Source organism: Ixodes scapularis, unplaced genomic scaffold (genome assembly GCF_016920785.2).
Source record: "Ixodes scapularis isolate PalLabHiFi unplaced genomic scaffold, ASM1692078v2 PGA_scaffold0__279_contigs__length_252992795, whole genome shotgun sequence".
Taxonomy (NCBI): domain Eukaryota; kingdom Metazoa; phylum Arthropoda; class Arachnida; order Ixodida; family Ixodidae; genus Ixodes; species Ixodes scapularis.
In genome coordinates this window covers 36,895,915-36,914,722 of record NW_024609835.1, presented here as the reverse complement: position 1 = coordinate 36,914,722, position 18,808 = coordinate 36,895,915, and the positions used below count along the sequence as shown (strand labels likewise).

The window sequence follows — 18,808 nt, the reverse complement described above, 5'->3', positions numbered from 1 at the left end:
CCCGCTGCGCGGTTCACAGAGATCGAAAAGGCAATACTGATGGAACTTGTAATGACGTACAAAAAAATCATCGAATGTAAAAAGACCGACGAATCGTCGTTAAACAAAAAAAAGGCAACTTGGATTCGACTCTGCAACGAGTATAACTGCAACCACGGTGTATATCGACGGGACGTGAAACAGCTAAAAAAATGGTGGGAAAATGTGAAGGCCAAAGCGAAGAAGGACCATTCCAAAGAAAAAAACAAGGTCCACAAAACAGGCAAGTCTCTCGTTCAGGTTTCTCATCGCGCTGAAAGTGCCTCGGAATGAGCGATGGGTCACATTTGTAGCCCGAACTGTCGGTCACAAATTCGCCCTTGTTTCGAACTGTTGTTTCTGGAATACCTGTCATGGGGGATGGAGCGTGAACGTGCGCAGACAAGTCGGTTATGCAACCTAATGCTGTCAGTTGAATACCGTAGTAACCTGACAATGGAGCAGCATGAACGGAACCGCAGCACGATATAATACTACCGTTAAATCAGTAATTCTACTTGCAGTTTTTGCGGCGGACATGTACAGTAGATCACAACTGACAACACCCAGATGCTCAATATTTCATTTCATTACGCATGGGGCAGAGGGGATGAACATTCCCTATCAGCAAATGCATGCCTATAAATCGGGGTATATTTAAAAAGGAAAACAGATCTTAGATAACATTAGAACTTGGAGTGCCTAGATTGACTACTGTTTGCTCCTTTAGGAGGGGGGCCACCTGGCAAGCCAATGAGCGCCACCTCCGTGCTGGTTGGGGCGGTGGCCTCACACGTGTTCAACAGACAGGAAAATATGGAGGACAGCGATGGGGCACCCTATCTGCCCCCGGTCTGCAGCCTCCCAGTTCTCCGACTACTGCAGCCGATGCTGGACGGCGAGGAGGATCCTCTTGATGCCGACTTGGGTAGAATGCTTGAACCGTTTCCATGTCTTGACCTGTACTTTCTAAACTGGTACCTTTTCGTCTTTACCCACTGATCTTCTCATGGATATGCATGGATACGGTTATAGATCATAATGAGTCTGCCTTCAGAAATGTTTCACCTGGTGTTCCTCAGTAGTACATACTGGCACCCCTACGTTTTTTAATAATCATGAATGACCTTGCAGCAACCATCTCATCTAATATTAATCTTGTTGCAGATGACTGTGTCGTCAATAACAAAGTAAAAAGTGTGCATGACAACATTCAATTTCAAGATAATTTAGTAAAAATGAACAAATGGTGCGAACAGCATGTACATTACTTATGTACAAGGTAACATATATCATTGCAGGGCTGGGTTCCATACAGCTTCAAAACAGTACATGGCAACTACTGCAGACTAACAATGACCATACTCCCCTGACAAAGAAACAAACAGCACAGGGTATTAAAATAATCATAGCATGATTTCTGCCAAGAAATATCTATACCAAGCACTCCAAAAGGTGGAAACGGTTAAGTGATCTAGTGGCCTAGTTTATGGCACAGGTTCAAAATGGATGAAAACATTGTTACACATTAGATCAGCAGCAGAAAAAAAAAATCAAATACTTCAAATTGCAACTGCATGAAAAACAAAAATACAATCTCAAACTTATAAAAACCCTTTCTACTCTTCATGTATGTCCCATTGTTCACTTCATAACTTCTACGTGTTCTTTCAATTGCAGAGGAGCCCGGTTCACCAGCTGGGCCTGCCTCAGACGTCGGTGCACCACTGTCACCAGCGGCTGCCTGCATCGCTGATAGACCTGCAGCAGCCCCAGCAGCTTGCCTGATTAGCCAGACATCTACTGCAGGGTCACCAGCTCCTACACCTGCGGCTGCTGCAGCGTGCAACAGTGGTAGTGCGGCAGCAGCTGTGGGCAGTGGTGCCCGCCAGGTCGGAGGACGTATGGCGCTGCTGGAAAGGAGCCTCGCAGAGGAAAACGATATGAGGATGGCCTTTGTCCAGCAGGAGCATGCCCTGCGCTGCATGAAATGGAAATTAAATTGCGCGAGGACGAGCTGAAAAAAAGAAATGCCATTCACGAAATGGAGATGAAGCTCCTGTGTATCAAGGAAAACATACTGCTGCAGGAGCTGAGCCAGAAGGCTGCACAATAAATCATGTTCAAACTGCTATGCCTGCTTTACTGATGGTTCACTTTTAAAGTCAAACTGAAGTATCACACACTTGGAAGTACGACTCCTCACCTTCATGGCCTGTGTGATGGGCCTCTTGAGCCTACGTGCAGCTCACGTAAAGCTCAGCAGAATGATGTTCTGCCGGATACGCAGACCCGAAGGAGAGTCCTCCGGGAGAATCGGTGGCAGGTGTGGCTGCCGCCGCCTTCTGGCATTCCGTGCCCTGGGACTTGGTGGCGGGGGTGGAGGAGGAGGTAGGGGCTCATTTCTTGCACGTCCCAGATTATGCAAAGCCGCACACGCGGTGATGATGCTGCATGAGTGGCGAGTCTTGTGCTGGAGCCGCATATCCAAACAGGGAAATCGTCTCTTCCAGACCCCAAAGGCCCTCTCGACGGAGTTCCTCGTTCGGATCTGGGCCTTGTTGTACCTAAATCAAATTATAAGGCATGTGATCGATTTTTAGGCATCTGGGAACATACTTGCAATCACTGTATTTTCTTTTTCAGTATGGAAATAACAGGTTGACATTCTTTTGTCGAGGTTAGATATGTTTTATTGACAACTTTTCGTGCACGCACGGCTTCATGATACTGTTGACATCTCATGGAAACTTTTTCGTTCTTGCGACATTTCGTCGACAAACGTTTTCTTCTGCTAGGTGGATTGAATTTAGTGGTCGCGGTCGTCAAATCTTATGATTTTTTTTTCATTTGCCTAATGCTGAAAAAGAAAAATTAGACTGAATTTACTTTTTAGTGAATGAACCACCGACGGCGGGGCAAGCTATGTCTTAAACAGACCACACGATCACACCTCGCTTTGCTCCGCTCTGCTAGGGGAAATGGTTCATTAGCGATGTGCGCGACCAAAAGCGCCGCTGCGGTCAGCTTTCGACGATTGGCCAAACCGTGTGCATATGAGCATTGTCAGATTGTCAGCTTTGACGGTGTTACTTTCGGATTGCAATGACTCCTAGCTTCCACTGTGCTTTTTAAACACACCACCGAAGTCGTCGTCGCACCTGATGGTAAGTAGACAGGATAACAACTGGTGACGTCACGTCGAGGCAAATCCCACTCGTGACGTCACGGATGGAAACCATAACAGGGCGCCATTGAAACATCTCGGTGCTAAAATAATCTCAAGTTCGAGCTTGCACCAAGCCTTGTCGAAACCGCCAAGGGTTCGGCAAGGTAGGAAAGAACATTGGATATCGGCGAAGTGATCTGTCCATGAAACGCTTGAAGAACTGTTTGTCACCGGCAATGACTGCCTGCTATTACAGACATTAGTGATGTTGTCAGTGCAGTACCAAAACAAATCTTATACTTCTGCCGATGATTTGGCTTACCTCCCTCCGGGACTATTTGCCGCTCCAGGGTTTGCGAGCGGCGTCATCAGGAAAGGGAGACAGGCATAGCCCATATCCCCCAGCAGGACGCCGGGCACTCTGCTCTCCTCGTAAAGGGCACGCGCACGACTGCCATCAAAGATGCGGCTGTCGTGCACAGATCCTGGCCAACTTGCCACAACATCAAAGAACTGTAGCTGTGGGCCGGTGATGGCCTGCAGGTATATAACATTGCATTAATACGGCAATTTGGGCCAGTTGGCTCATGCTCGAAAACAAGTGAAACAACTGCCCCCCCCCCCCCCCCCCCCCCCCGGGGCTGGCTACGTGCCTGTTGCCCGTAAATAACGTCGCATATGCAAGCTAGGTATAGGCTGTGCAATGGCTATTTCGAGCGGGCCCAGAGGTGTACAATAAGCAGCAACAACACAGCTGATGAAAGGGTTTCCCTATGTTTTACAATGATCGGGTTGAACAGCTGAAATCGTTTTGCGTGAGCATTACCCATGCTTCCCAGCCTGGCAGTTTAGTAGGCAAGCTACGTCATTAAAGGGGGTATAAGAAATATGAGCTCACCTGGACGTTCAGGGAGAAGACTCCTTTCCTATTGCGATAAACTTCCGCATCATCTCCGCCGGGGCTTCTGATGCGCACGTGGGTGCAGTCGATGCAACCCGTGACGCCAGGAAACTGCCCCATTGCGTAGAAGTCGCGCATAACGCCGTGGTACTCCGACGCAGCCGGGAAGTGCACCAGCCTTCGGAAGAGCACCCTCGCGATGAGCGTCGTCACTGTCCTCACTGTGCGGCAGACAGTCGGCTGGGAGACATGCACCAGGTCTCCCGCTACCATCTGGAAGGTCCCGGCGCCGTAAAAGCGAAGGGTGACCAGCAACTGGAGCAGGGGGGTGAGCGGCAGTCCTCGGTTGTCGCCGGTTTGCTGGAGAGGCAGCAGCGTCAGGAGTTCCCTCACCGTCGTCTTCGTAAAGCGATATCTCGCGAGGAACTGGCGGTCACTGTACAGCTCCATCGGGTTCAGGCGGTCCGATAGATTACGCCGCGGCACCGACGGACCGAGCGGGTACATAACGCCGAACACAAGGTCGCACGCACGAGTAGCGAACTCAAAAGACGCGATCCTGCGAGCGGCATCACTCCGATAACCCGGGTAACCCGCCATCTTTTGCGATGAAGGGAGGCTCGAGTGTAGTTGAAGGGCGGTGCCACCGCTCACTTGAATTTTTTCGAGAAAAGTCCGAGTGAAGTGCGAGGCGAGGGAGCGTTTCGAGTGAAGGGGGATTTATGAAACGTAATGACACCCACTCAAGGGCGTTGGAAGTTAAGTTCGAGTGAAGTGGGATCTATGAATTCGGCGGTAAGGAACATAGGGCAATATTTGCTGATACTAACGCATTATGTAAAGTATGCCATAGTGAGGAGGAAACAATGGAACATTTGGTCATAAACTGTGCGGGGCTTCATCCCACCCGCCTGGAGGGGACATATTTTGCGGGAGCACTGGGTCTGGTGGATCGGGATGGACAAATGGACGAAAAGATGATTACCGTAACAAAGAGGAGGTTAGAAGATTGGTGGAAAAGGTCTCGACAAGAGTGATATTAGACGAAATTCGGGATTTATGCTTATTAACAGGGGACGCAATTTAGTGCAAAAATTTTAAACTGATATAAACTAGGCTAGGCGGCGCAAGGTGCCGCCCGTTACAAAGGGAAGAGTCAATATTCATCCATCCATCCATCCACGTCAATCCTGCTTCGTGGGATCACTTCATACCAAAACCTCGGCAGAGTGTAGAAATTTTTTTTTTTATCTTCCGGAAGAAGTACAAAAAGCTGCGCTTGCCTCAAGCCGTCCTAAAAACGTCGTTTTTAAAAGCTAAAAAAAAAAGAAGTTAAATTAAAAGATAAGAAAAAAAGAAAGGCACACTCCAGGAACTGTTACATATTTTTATTCTTTTATGAGCGTTGTATGGTTCTATAGTTCTAAATAACTTGCAGAACGATGATCGGCAGGGAGAGTCTTTCGAACGCCCCCAGCACGCGCTCCACGCCTTCCGCCGTGCTTTGACTGCGCGCGCGCTCGAAGCGCACGAGACTTCGAAGCGTTGTCGAAGGCAGGAAGCCCGCGCTGGAGTCTGGACAACTGGAGTTTATCCCTATCGTTCTCATCTTTGCATCCCGTGAAGCACACCGTACGTGGAAAAATGTCTACACTAGCGGATCCGGTGAAATGTGTGTAATGTACAAAAATCAACCTCCATACTGTTTTTGTTGTTTATGTGTTGTTCTTTTTCTTCTTTTTTTTTGTGCAGTGTGGCAGCGAGCTTTACAAAATGAACTTATATCGGGCGGTGCCCAAAGAGAAAAATAGGATCATATCTTCTTCATACCTCTTTTTCTTTTAAAGTATGGTCGCGGTTTGCGTTACATCACAACAGCAGGCAGTAGTAGTAGCTTATTGTAAAGTGAAAAGGGGGTAGAAGCAAGGCGAAAGGTTAGTCTACCAGTGGTGGGGTCAGTGTTACTACATTGCGAACCTCTTCAATATCACGAACAACGTTAAAAGAAGAAAAAAAAAAGTTAAGGAAAGTGTAACTATGTGAAATCATGAGACTAAGAAAGCGGACTGGGGATTTCCAAAGAATTCATTGCACACCAGATCGCCAAAGTATTCAGCGCTCTCTCTCTCCCTGTACTCGACCCGGTTGATTATGCAACCGGAGCCTGAGGTGCGTTATTAGAACCGGTTGCAGACGTCATCGCAGCTAAGACAAACGAGCAACATCGGTATAACAATATGAAAATAAGCTTCAGTTAGAGAAGCCTTCTTTGGGTCCCCCGACGATCGGCCCCAAAATACGTAATTTTCCGTAACAATTTCTTTTTTTATCTGGCAGCCCCCTCAGTCGCTTACGAAATGTTCCAGCGATGAAGACGAAGAAATAAAGCGCGAGCACTTCTAACTCGGTGGGGTTTATAACGCGAACTATGGCCCAGAGCTTCAGAATGAGATAGAGCAGGAAAGAGAAGCAACAGAAGGCCTCCTCAAAACGAGGCAACGAGAGTCGTGCCGAAATGTATGCCCGCCATAACTACAACGGGCCGTGCCATTATAGTGACGTCGAAAAATACGAAAAGCGCCGTTGTGTGCATGATTGTCTGTAATCAGTATACTTATGATCCCGGTTCAAAACCCCTAATTTGGACGAATTTAGAAAAAGGATCACGTTTCGATAACAGCCACGGAGTCGTTCCGTGCGCTCCTAAACACACATAATGAGTCGTTCAAACTGGCGAAGATTTTTGGGATGCTTATTCGGACTAACACTGAGAATGCTCGCTGGAACTGAAAACATAATTCAGAGTAAATGAAGGCATTCGTGCAGCGTACAGTTCAGTTTTTTTTTTCGCGAAAGTAGGTACTCATTTCACCTTTCTTCATTCGAAATAAACACAATTCGAAATCAAAGCTTTTTTTTTTTTCAGTTGTCATTTTTTTCCTTGTTTTGATTACAAAACGCAGCACATAATATATTACTTCGTGTTTCAATAATTTCTTACGTTGTGTATTATCAAATCAACCTCACGAAATCGACGCCTCACCGTGGCGCGCTTATTGGTTTTGTTGCACAAGTGGTCGGTTTTACCTGGCGAAAAGTTTCGAAACCATCTTTGCACATGAAATACATATAGACGAATGTAACATAGAGATGTCTAGACGCGAAAATTGCACGGGTTGCAGTCTGCAGAACTGTTTCTGCCATTCTAGGCCAGGCGATTTCTTGAATTTAGCCACGGTTCGCTGACGAAAGAAAGAAAGAAAAAGGATAGAGGTACATCTAGGCATTCCTTACGAGTTGTGTATGCAAAAGCATGCAAGCCGCTCGTCAGCTCCCTTTCTTGTCTGCTGCGTACTTTTCGTCGCCGGTCGGCGCGTGTGCTCCCCTGGTGACCTTGGACACTCCGCGCTGATGGACACGCAGCGCCATGAGGTGAGCGGTCGTGGAAACTGACGAGAGCAGCGGTACCCCCGCCGACGCGCGCCAGCCAATGGAACTGAAGAAAACTATCTGCCGTTTTCGCTCTTCAGACTGATGTGCGTGAGGTCACTCCATGAGACAGTTAATGCTTTCGCAATAAAACAGGTACGGACGTCCCATACCGTCAAGATCAGCAAACACCCGCGGGTTTTGCGGCAGGAAACGTACGATTTCAATCACCCCGTTGTCAGGTCTCTGATTTTCCCTTCGGGTTGGATCATAATCGCCATCTACTTTCCACGTGACGTCTTTGTCGAATGGGCTGCGGGTCGCATTCTGAGCTTGCGCAATAGCTCCCTGCCGGGAAATATCAGGTGCCGCGTATGCGCCCACAACCCATGGACTCGACTCGGCATATTTTTTTAAGCTGACATGCGCTGGAAAGGTGTATTATAAGCAGGGAATGAAAGACGAACGCCGGAACACGTGGCCTTAGGTACATGCTGCGCAATCCAGACTCTGCACCGGAAAGGGTGGCTGCGAGGGTGTGCGCATTGAAGAAAGCAGCCCCTCTCCACTCCGGCACTTTTGTCAGCCGGTAGGTGGTGCAGCATGTAGCATGTAGGTAGATACATATAAGTACCCAGGAGTATGGATTCGTGACAGTGTGATTTATTTGAGTGAGCATGAAAAATATGCAACTGGCAAGGGCAACAGAAATGCGGCTGTAACGAAGAATAGAGCTTTGTCGAATTATAACAGATAAAAGGTGGCGAGGGAGATTGGGCAGGGAGTTCTGGTGCCGAGTTTAACTTTCGCCAATGCAGTTCTGCGTGTGAAATTTGATATCCAAGCAAGGTTAGAAGTAAGGCAACGCGGCGTGGGGGGGTAGACTGGCGTTGGGAACGCGTGGTAAAACACCGAAGCAGGGGGCACAAGTTGACATGAAATGGTCACCATTTGAGGGCACGGAACCTAGTATAGTGATGGGTCGTTTGATATGGGCACCTGCGTTTCCCCGAAAAACGGCCCATAATGTAAGTAGTCTATAATAATGAAACAAAAATGCAAGCCTTTCCCCAGTTTGTCCCCGAAAATGGTGTCCATATAGCGGGGTGTTCGTATTAACGGGGTCCATATTAACGGGACCTGAAAGCAGTAAGACAGAATTTGAAGAAAGACTAAGGGACATAAAGGAGGAACGATGGGCACGGAGAGCCTTTAACTATTTTTACACGAAAAGGTCGATACAAAGTGAAAAAAAAAAAAAAAAAGCGAACGAGAAAACTTGGATCGAAGTTTTCAAGCAATAATGGAGCAGATCAGAAAATGACGGTTAAGAAAAGAGTTCAAGCAGCGGAGAGGGAAATATGGGAAGCGGAGATTACGACTAAATCGACTCTGGAGACGTATGGAAAATGTAAGATGGATATTGCTAAGGAAAGTATCGATAACAGATTCAGGAGAAGCTCGTTGTTTGAGGCCAGGACAGGGGCGTTACGAGCTAGGCTGTACAAATCGAAATATCAAGACATAGATACATTGTGCGGGGCATGTCGGGAGGAAAAGGAGACAGCTGAAGGCTTAATTCTTTACTGAAAGGGCTTCACCCCGAAGTTATTCAAGGCGATACTGATTAAGTGGAGGCTTTGGGCCTTCGAGGTAACGACGGAAAAATAGACGCTGAGAAAGCGGAAGTCAGCAAGCACAGGTCATCGGACTGGTAGCACAAATCGAGATAAAAATGATGCTTCGTAGAGAATGCTAAATGAAGGCTTGGGATTAGCAACGATATGTTATTCTTTCTGCTTTTCTTCGTTAATTACGAACTTGATCGGAGATTAGTTAACTTTAATTAGAAGCTCTGGCTAGGTGGCGCAAGCCGCCGCCCGATTTGAAGGGTTCAGCCTTATGCATCCATCCATTCATCCAGCCACGCGTTGCTGCGTTCGCCCGTTTCATTCCGTGCTGATAATACAATTCACCTCTTTCTCGCGTCGTGGGAAATGTGGGCCCGAATACGGTTTACAGAGTTACACTCACAAGATCGTTACTGACTCGGGAACCGCGCGGCCTTTGATATATTTGTTTGTTAAGTGAATGGAAAAGGGAAAATTGTAAATTTTTCTTTTCTTTTTGATAATGTATCGACTTCCGGTGCCGTCATATTTTATTATTTTATTCAATGCCTAGTTTATCCTATACCTTTTCAAATGATTTAGCGTTCCATATTGTCCTGTATGGAATAGCCTATCATTTCAGCGTTGTTGTGCGATTATTCGAACTTTAGAATGGAAGTTTCGAGTAATACGCTATTCGATATTCGCCTCGAGATGAAATGTGATATTCGTATTTTTCGAAGTTTTGATCGCAACGTGTTGGCCCCGTTGAGCGCGCTTCTTGCCAAGCAGGGGTGAACTGCGGAGAAATAACACCCGCGGAAGCAAGCTCCGCAGGTGTTGTTGCTTTTCTGCAGTGCACCGGTGCTCGGTGAGAAGCGTACTCAACTCGGCTAACACGCCGCAATCAACGTTCAAGTACAAATACCGCAGTCGCTGCATAGGAGAAAAGCACGCTTACAAATCAATAATGTGCGCGCGTGCCTGGTATATATATATATATATATATATATATATATATATATATATATATATATATATATATATATATAAAAACACGAATATTTGCGTGTAGTAAAATTTGCAAGAATTAAACGGTGGTCCTTATGGAAGAACATACGTTAGGCAGAGACCTGAAAATCTGCGCTCATCATTCGACTTTTTTTATTTCAAGAGTGAAGAAAGGATATTTGCATATAGCAAGTTTTATAAATCCCTTTGATAAGGCATCTTAATGTTATGTAAAATCGGACGTTTTGAGACCACAGTCCACAAAGATAACTAATTTAAATTAGCTTATAAGTGGATAGCTGGAAGCTAGGGAAAAACCTTCACGAGTTCAGCTGGTTTTTCGTTTGAGCACGGTACGAGACTACACGGGGGTATTCACTGGACGTCATATTTGAGGGCGCTGTTTAGAGCGCATGCTCAGAACGAGGTACCATTAATAGGCTGCTAAGACCAGCGATCGCAACGCACGATTCAAAAGAACTGTGCAAGCTCGCCGTCAGCACGCGCTCAGCAGTCGCGCACACGGCTGTTGCCACTAGTGACTGCAGCGCGAGCTAGCCGGAACTACTGTCTTTGAGACGTGCATTTCTAGGGCGAGCGCTCGTCCTGTAGAAGAACGTCTCAAATCAGCGACCTCGAGCTCTCGTGCTTGTGGCATTGGCTGCAGCCTCAGCGTAAGGGTCAACGGAGTATATATACACCTTCAAGCTGAGACATAGAAGCTCCGCCTTCAGCGCGAGCTTTCTGCCCTTGCTAATGCAAGTGTGAACGCGCAGGCACGCGCCACAACTAAAGCACTGCGAAGGCCAGCGACCTGGCGCTGAAAGCGGAGCTTCTATAGTCTCAGCTTAAGGGTGAACGAAGTTAGTGAAAGGTGCGCCGAAACTACTCGATATTTGATTCGAAACTATACGGTCAAAACCACTATTTGCTTCGAATCCACTTCGATCGCAAAATCCAACCTTTGCATATGTCTACTTTTTATAGTTGCGCGAATATTTAGAGAGAAAGAGAGAGAGAGACAGAGAGAAAGAGAAAAATAAATGGCTTTTCAGGAGGATTTGGAAAGAATTGTGAAAAATGGAAGAAATATTTAGATTTATTTCGCGTCAAGGGGCTCTTTTGTGGGAGAAACGATGCCAAGGAGAAGCACAAAGAGTCGCACAAATTATCAACGGGCACACAGGATGAACGGAGAGGCACGAACGATTGACTAAACGAACGAATGAGCGCAGGAACCTTTCCGACGCCACCCTCCGCGCCGGGCCCATACACTCGAACCCCGATCCGCGCTTCAACGACTCGAGCCGCGGTCGGCCCTGCAGTCGCCGTGGAAACGGGCGCCGAAGAAGTCCGAGCGCGCGAATGCGAAAGCGCACCGAACGACAGCCATATTCCGTTTTCCTTCACGATGAACCGCCAGGACCGTACGAGCCATCGAGGCCAATCCAATGTCGCCCGACTATCACACGAACCTTCTGGAGGGGCGCCGCGACGCGCGGGGCGCCTGATCACGTGACACATTCAACGCGCTCGATTGGCTGGGATGGGTCGTAGCGCCCGCTGTGCTCCAGTGTCCGATGAGACCGAGTGCAGCGGGGTCGGCGACCTCGACGCAAAGGAAATCAACCGGGCGTCGTGCGTTGGGCGTCGGCCCCCGCGACGGACACCCCGCCGAGGACGGCGGCCGGCCCGTTTTATGGGATCTCGTCTACGTGCCCGCGTCGGCGCGACCAACGCTGCCGCGCCAATTCGATCATCAGAGCGGTAACGGCGGCCTTAGGCTTAATGAGAAGACCTACACCGTGTGATAGCCGAGGGCTCCCAAGCAACGACCCGCGCGCTTGTACGCAGGAGCGTTACGGGCGGTCTCGACCGAGGCTGTTCCGAGTCTTCTGCTTCGCTGGCAGACGGCGTAAACTCGAGAAGACGCTTATCGTCCCCCTGCAGCGAGATTAATTTCTCCGCGAGTCACTCTTCATCAGCGAGCTCTATCTCTGCACCCCCATGCGGTGTACTTTGCACTGCAGACGCGAGAGACCATAGATCATCGTCTGTATACTCCCAAGAACTGCTAAGCCGCGCTCGCGCACGCCGTCATACAAAAGACAGTCTGAGGCGTCCTTGTATGACGGTCAGGTTGGACTGTCTTGCAGACATGTTCGAACATGCTTGACGCGTGTCCGCAGACAATGCTCTCATCGTGTCTGCGGAAAAAAACACCGTATGTCTTTGAACGAATGAGCAGTGTGACGGCATGCGAACCAAGGATGCACATGGATTATTACATAAGGGACTTCGATGAAACGTTCCGAACTCGATCAGCAGTCGCCAACATTTTTACGTAAGAGACAGGCCGCTGGCATTGGAAATCATGTGAGACTATGGTTTAAGCGCTCGAAAACAACCGCTAAAGTGGCAAAGGATCACCTGCAATGTTTTGTTTTTTCTTTCCACTTTTTTCTCGCAAGTACAGTTTGCCAGCTGATGGTCGATTAAGGCTAAAGTGACAAGCAGATACAAATATACAGGGTGTTTTTTTATTTACAGATTTGTTTTAACCAACAATGTACAAGAGCTACACTAATGTGATATGTGTGAGTTATACGTTCAGGGGGAAATAATATAGGGGGCTAGACGTCACGATAAATCGGCTAATTAACTAAGTTACGTTTATTAACGTCTTAATTAGTGCAAATAAACATATGGTTCCAATTCGAAACTTGCTGAGCGACGTCGAAAACCACTCAATCAGTCAACTTAAGAAATACGCTTCATCGACACTCGTTGAACATTTCGTCGTGCGTGCTAGCTCATCCGGCCGTCCCGCCCACGGCGCTTCGTGGCAAGAGTCTGCGCCGGCTCATTACAAAAACTTTAACCCGCCTGACTCACTCGTACACGCCATTTCGCGGCGACAGTCTGATGCAGCTTATTACAGGAAAAAAAAAAAAAAAGAAAAGCTAATCTGAGCTGTGGACAAAACGATTTGTTGATGAAACAATCTGTCGATGAAACATCGCGTGTCAATAGAACGATTTGTCGATGGAACGTCGTTCGATGAACTGACTGCCACCGCTTTTAGCGCACTACTGCGCTTCAGAGGCGCTTCAGAGGGTCAAAGGTTTTCCAAAAATTACTGAATAAGGGGTTCTCGATGACGCCCAATACATTTTTAACTAGAACCAAATGTTTATTTCCGCTCATTAAACAATATCCTTTTTTAAATTTAATTCAACTTTGTGTGAGGATTATCCCGCTATATATAATGGCTCCCGGCCGTATAACTCACCCGTACAGACAGATTTAGTGTAGATTTCAATACTCTTCTTTCAAACGAATTCGTAAAGCCTGGAAGGTGACAAAAAAGAAAACCTGAATAAAATCGCATTATATATTTCGGCCCCTCCTGCATTTTACTGCAAAAAAGAAATGAAAACCTTCGTTTTCACTTCTTTTTGCGCACACATTGTTTAAAGATAGCTCATCTACTATGGTTGCCCTTACTTTTTAATAATAATAATACTAATAATAATAGGAGTTTATTTTCCAACAAAGTACAGGTTGGAGGGCGGCTTGGAAAAAAAGTTGTTAGCACATGAAGCAATGGTGAGGGTGCAGGCTAGCTGGTGTAAATTGAGCATAGTTGTAAACCCGAGACTGGGGATACGTTCGTGTCGTTCTGTGTTTTGTCCCTTGTCAGTTTGTTAGCACAGCTTGACTGGTCCCAAGCCATCACGACATCAGCAGCGGCAGAACAGCGAAAAAAAGAGAAAAAGAAAATCAACATTATTTTCTGCTGTTTGAGCTCATAAAAACGCAATATCCAATCTCAGTTTGAAAAATGTGGTTCTACCTTTCCTAACCACGCGCGTTTGCTCCCTCAACCTTGCCTCCCGCCTAAAAAAAAAAAAAAAAAAAAAAGGAAAGTTTTATTATGTGTTTCACGTATGAATGCATGAATAGCATTAGTTCAAACCTATCAATTATTTTCCTTTAACTTCTAATGATACATATAACCGATGTCATGATTGTGAGAGACATTCAAGCAGATCAGCGCGGAAAAGTACGGCGGATACATTTATTCCACATTTTATTCAGCACGGTAATATATACACACATATATATATATATATAATAAAAAGCTACTGGGAACGATATATTCGTAAGCCGTGAAGCTATATAAAAAAAAAAGCGCTAGATTAACTGAAGCGATAAATATCGTTTACTCAGCCACGAGAGGCCAGGACTCGGCAGACGTTTCTGGCATGTCGAAAAGAAAACAAGATTAGCGATCAAAAATTGCAAAACAGGAACGATGTTACGGTGCGCCCATGCGTGCATTTAGAGCGAGCAATTCCCATTAAACTTCTCTCACGCGATTTTTTTTTAACGTTTTACAGCTGGATGCGAGACGGGACTCAAACTATGCTTTAAAAAAAAAAGGAAGAAAAAGTATGTGTGTATGTGTGTGTGTAAGAAAGAAAGAGAGAGCGAGAGAGAGAACGTGTATACAATCTTTATTTGCAGATACATATCCGAATCCATTACGTTACCATTCCGATTAGAATATGCCCGTCTGTGTCTCGTCCTTTTTGTGTTTTGTTCTTTCTGTTAGAAGCATCTTGATTAGCATTGTCAAGGAGCGATACCAGCAGTGTAAAAAGTGACATCTGTTGGGGATAGAGTTTCACGTGTTCCTCGGTCGACTGGCTCGCACCACAAAACACTTGAGCCGAAGCGAGGGGCGGCGAACTTTGGGAACTCGAACCGGTGGCACAGAGCTTTTTGGAGAGTGCATGTTTCGTTTGCGTGGTCGGCGTGGTGTTGTTTAGGACCGAGAGAGAAACAGAACCTCTGTGTGGGCGGTGTGTGGATCGCTGTTTGTGTTGGGTCATCGTAAGGGAAGGACTCGGCTAACGCGTCTTCTGTTCAAATTATTATCTTTGTCGCAATGTAACCTTGATCAGTTTGTACTTTTAATAAACAGTTATTCTTTCAAGATCCTGGAGAATGGAGCTTTGTGAAGCTGCATTTCTGTAGCTTTTTCTCCGGCCTCACATTCCCCACATGCCTCTGTGTGGTGAATCAAAATTTGTATCGTATCGTATCTTACGTATAAACCCGCAGATTATAGTCGAAAAAAATACGGGGGAATGAAGCCGTAACATTTTCCCGCTGTTTCTCCCGTTCTTGCGACTTCCTCCTCCTTCTAGAGTGAGAGTTGGAGGAAGAATGGATGGACGGAAGACGTCGACTGAAAGGATCCAGCGACAGCGCGTTCGGCAACCTGCAATTCCGACAGCCACCGCGGGCGTCTACCGAGAAGACGGCGGGCCCACGCAATGGCGCTCGAGGTTCGTAGAAAATAGAGTTCCTGTATAGGCTCCCTACGGGAGCCAGAGTTGCGCATTTGTTTTCCCCGCGCCGCCACGCCGCTATTCGCCGAGATCCATCACGTGAGGAGCAAAGCATCCCTTGGCGTGCAAGAAAGCCACCTTTACGGTCGCTCCGCCGACGTTTCTCTTGCCCCGGCGTATGTTTCCCTGCTTTCCGTCTCCTTTTCCTCCTCTCCTGTTTTCCTTGCGCGGCGGCGCGCGCGGCGCCGCTATTCGCCAAATTTAGTCACGTGAGGAGCAAAGCATCCAGCTCGGGCGGGGAAGCCGACGCTACGGCCACGCGCCGAGGCTGAATGCGCAACTCTGCTACCGTAGGTAGCATATACAGGAACTCTAGTAGAAAAGCCCGCGTCGTATATACCTCTCGCTATCGATCCCGTGAGGTGCGAGGGAAAATAAGAGAACGTTCGCCGACAGGCAGATCGTACACTCGGTTAGCCTTCAAAGTGTAAGCGCGGGCAGGGCGTCAAATGTGTTGAATGCGGCGGAAGCTCGGTCTGCATTGTCGTTTGCCTCCGTTCTTGAAGCACGGCTGCTATAATGTGCGTTCTTGAACGTGATTCGCTTCCTTATACGAAAATACGACTGCGATACGAACGACACAAATTTCGAAGTCTGCAGCGCGAGCCTTTAGTTCACGTGCGTCACGTGCTGCGGTTGCGGTACACAAGGAGACACTCGGCCACCGAATGGCCGAAGCCAAAGCCATCAGTCCCACAAGACGCTTTCAGTCCCGCGCTATATAATGACAATATTTGCAGGACTTGTGAGACCAAATTTACGATATTGCAAGTTATGTTACTTGTAATGTTCGCAAGCCCGGACAGGTTGAGGGCGGGGGTGGTTAGGGGGGGGGTTAGTAGTAAAGTCCTCTTTCCCCCCCCCCCCCCCCCCCCCTTCCTCAATTGCCTTTCGTTTCTGAACTCCTTTGCGTGGTGAGCTGCAGACATCGCTAGAGTTCGTCTACTCCCGTCTATGGCTTCCTTTACATGAATGCGACCGAAGCGCATCGAATGGAAGTTTGACTATTTTGATTTGTAGTCGATGGGTAGAAGAGGAAGAAGTAAAGAGACAGGCTGCGTGTGATTGTCCCCTGCTCGATTCGATGAGCTACGATCGCATCCATGTAAATCTAGCCAATAATTGCAGAGATCTAACAGACGACAAAGCCCGAATGTTCGCCCAGGGACCGATGTCACGAGCCCAAGTCGAGCGTTCGTGTCCAATTCATGAGCTGCTGCATTCGTCTATCGTCATCAGGGGGTAATATACGCGACCATGTCATCAAACCTAATATATATATATATATATATATGCGGCTGTTATCATTGAAATTATACAGCGGCAAAGAAACTTTTCGCTATACTTTTGGCTGCGTACTTGTGTGCTTGGGGCCAGGCTAGTGCCAGTACACTCGTGTAAAGTAAGACAAGTTTCAAGCCAACATGAATGCACGGTCCCTCTAAAAAGTATAGTTACGTTCCTCGCCGCCACTGCGCACGCGGCGATAAAATTTTGTGCTCAAAAGTAACGATTGCCTGCCATGCGTCGCAACCGGTCAGCGCGAGGGCTTCACGGTGCGCTTTCTCTTAGAGGATTTTACGAAGTGAAGACCTTCGATTAAACGGAAAGTCGTCGCACACCGACACGAGTCTCACTCATATATAAGCAATAGGAAAAACCGCTAGGCAAACAGAAATGCTAATAAGAATATATGAGCAAACATTACGACGGCCTTCGTTAAAAAGAAATGGTATCGAGGAGCCGTGCCCTCCGGCGTATTCTGCGACGTTGTGAGAGTGTTTGGTGTTAGCCCCAACATCCCACAAGTTACAGAGGAAGGGGGAGGGGGAGAGAGGGAGAGAAAGAAACGAATCTCCTCGTACAGTAATTGCGGCGCCCCGAATCAACGCTTCGAGACAGTCGGCGATCAAGAGCGGCGAAAAGGAAAGGCAAATATAGGTAGAGGCCTCGAGGTATTTAGGCAGCGGTGTAGAGCCGCTGCCATAGTTACGCTTCCCACAGCCTTCTCTTTTTATTCGGCTCGCGGCCTTTCTCGACGCTAAGGGCGTTCTTGCCACGAACGGGCGACGTCGCAAGTTTAAGTGGCACGGCCTTTCAGTGCGTCACAAGATTATGCAGAATTTATTCATATATATATCTTTTTTTTAGAGGAAATGTTTCTAATCCCAGACTAAGAATCAGTGAAGTCAGGAAATACCAACGTTGTTGGTGAAAAGAGAGTGTATACAGTCGGTAGATAACCGACATGCTATTCCGAAAAATTATTTCGGTGCAGTATACACTTAACTATCGATATTAAAGAAAAAAGAACGAGTCCAGTGTGGTAACCAAATGCTCGACAGTGGTAAAGTGTCAACCTCAGTTAAAAAAAAAAAAAAAGTTTTCCATAAACGTTTTACGCCTCTTTAAATGGACTTACATCGTTGTTACAGTTTGTCGCGTCCCATCGTAAAGTCACGATATTTCCCCACATCCGATCTACTAAACTGTGCGCAAGTAATAACCTCAACGCCCAGCAGTCATCAAAATCCGGATGGTCGCCACGAAGCCAGCCTCGAGTCAAACTCGGAAATCGATTCGGAACACGCAGAACGAAAGCTCGCGCCGCAGTATCCATTGATCCGGGGTTCACACCACGGCCCGGTACAGTTTCCATTTCGATGAGTACCGCACCGGAATGCAATCACGTAACCACTACCGCGCGATGCACGACAAAGAGCTCAGGTTAGCAGTCGTATACAGCACTGACGCTTTCGCACACACAGCGCCGAACCAGCGTCGCCGTATCTCAAGGGCAGACCGTCCTCACGCTGCACAAACATTCGCAACGGCCAAACTGTTTTTTTTTTTCCTTCTGTTTGCAGGCGCAGCGTGCTCCCGACAAGCGCTTGTTCTACTCGCAATCAGATTAACATCACTCAATTCAGTGCCAAACGCGTTTGTCCGATGAAGTCCAATTGAGCTAAAGGAGGGGGGGGGGGGGGGGGGGGTGCATACATTGAGGGAGCGGGCAGCGCCGCCGAGGCTCGCGCGCATATCGCGCAAGCCTCGACTCTGCGGGGGCGCCTCGGGGGTGCTGGGTCTTCCGCCGTCGCTTGTTCCAATCGACGCGGCGACACGCGCAAGCCCCATCGATTGCCCGCGCGCATTCAGGCACGGGCGGGGCGCGACCCGGACGATGAAAGCGCGCTTCCGCAGCTGCGGTGCTCGCCCGTCGTTGCTTCCGAGCGAAACACACGAAAGGGAG

At 47.7% G+C, this 18,808-nt stretch overlaps 2 protein-coding genes across 2 annotated transcripts in view; both read right to left on the bottom strand.

Annotated features, from left to right (window-relative positions):
* Positions 1–18,808, bottom strand: part of LOC8027741 (neural cell adhesion molecule 1) — a 534,141-nt gene that overhangs the window by 32,692 nt on the left and 482,641 nt on the right. The window lies entirely within an intron of this gene.
* LOC120838347 (putative nuclease HARBI1) lies at positions 2,001–4,880 on the bottom strand. The gene is made up of 3 exons (XM_040208216.3): positions 4,086–4,880; positions 3,510–3,724; positions 2,001–2,585 (listed from the first exon to the last, which is right to left on the bottom strand). The coding sequence occupies exons 1-3, from the start codon at positions 4,686–4,688 to the stop codon at positions 2,267–2,269; spliced, it is 1,137 nt and encodes a 378-aa protein (XP_040064150.2). The 5' UTR covers positions 4,689–4,880; the 3' UTR covers positions 2,001–2,266.

What these genes read in the sequence shown, in the direction of transcription:
- LOC120838347 (XM_040208216.3), bottom strand. Translation starts at nt 4,688, where the DNA reads ATGGCGGGTTACCCGGGTTATCGGAGTGATGCCGCTCGCAGGATCGCG. An exon ending in TCTTCTCCCTGAACGTCCAG is followed by an intron (nt 3,725 to 4,085) that starts GTGAGCTCATAT and finishes ATATACCTGCAG; the next exon opens with GCCATCACCGGCCCACAGCT. An exon ending in GCAAATAGTCCCGGAGGGAG is followed by an intron (nt 2,586 to 3,509) that starts GTAAGCCAAATC and finishes AATTTGATTTAG; the next exon opens with GTACAACAAGGCCCAGATCC.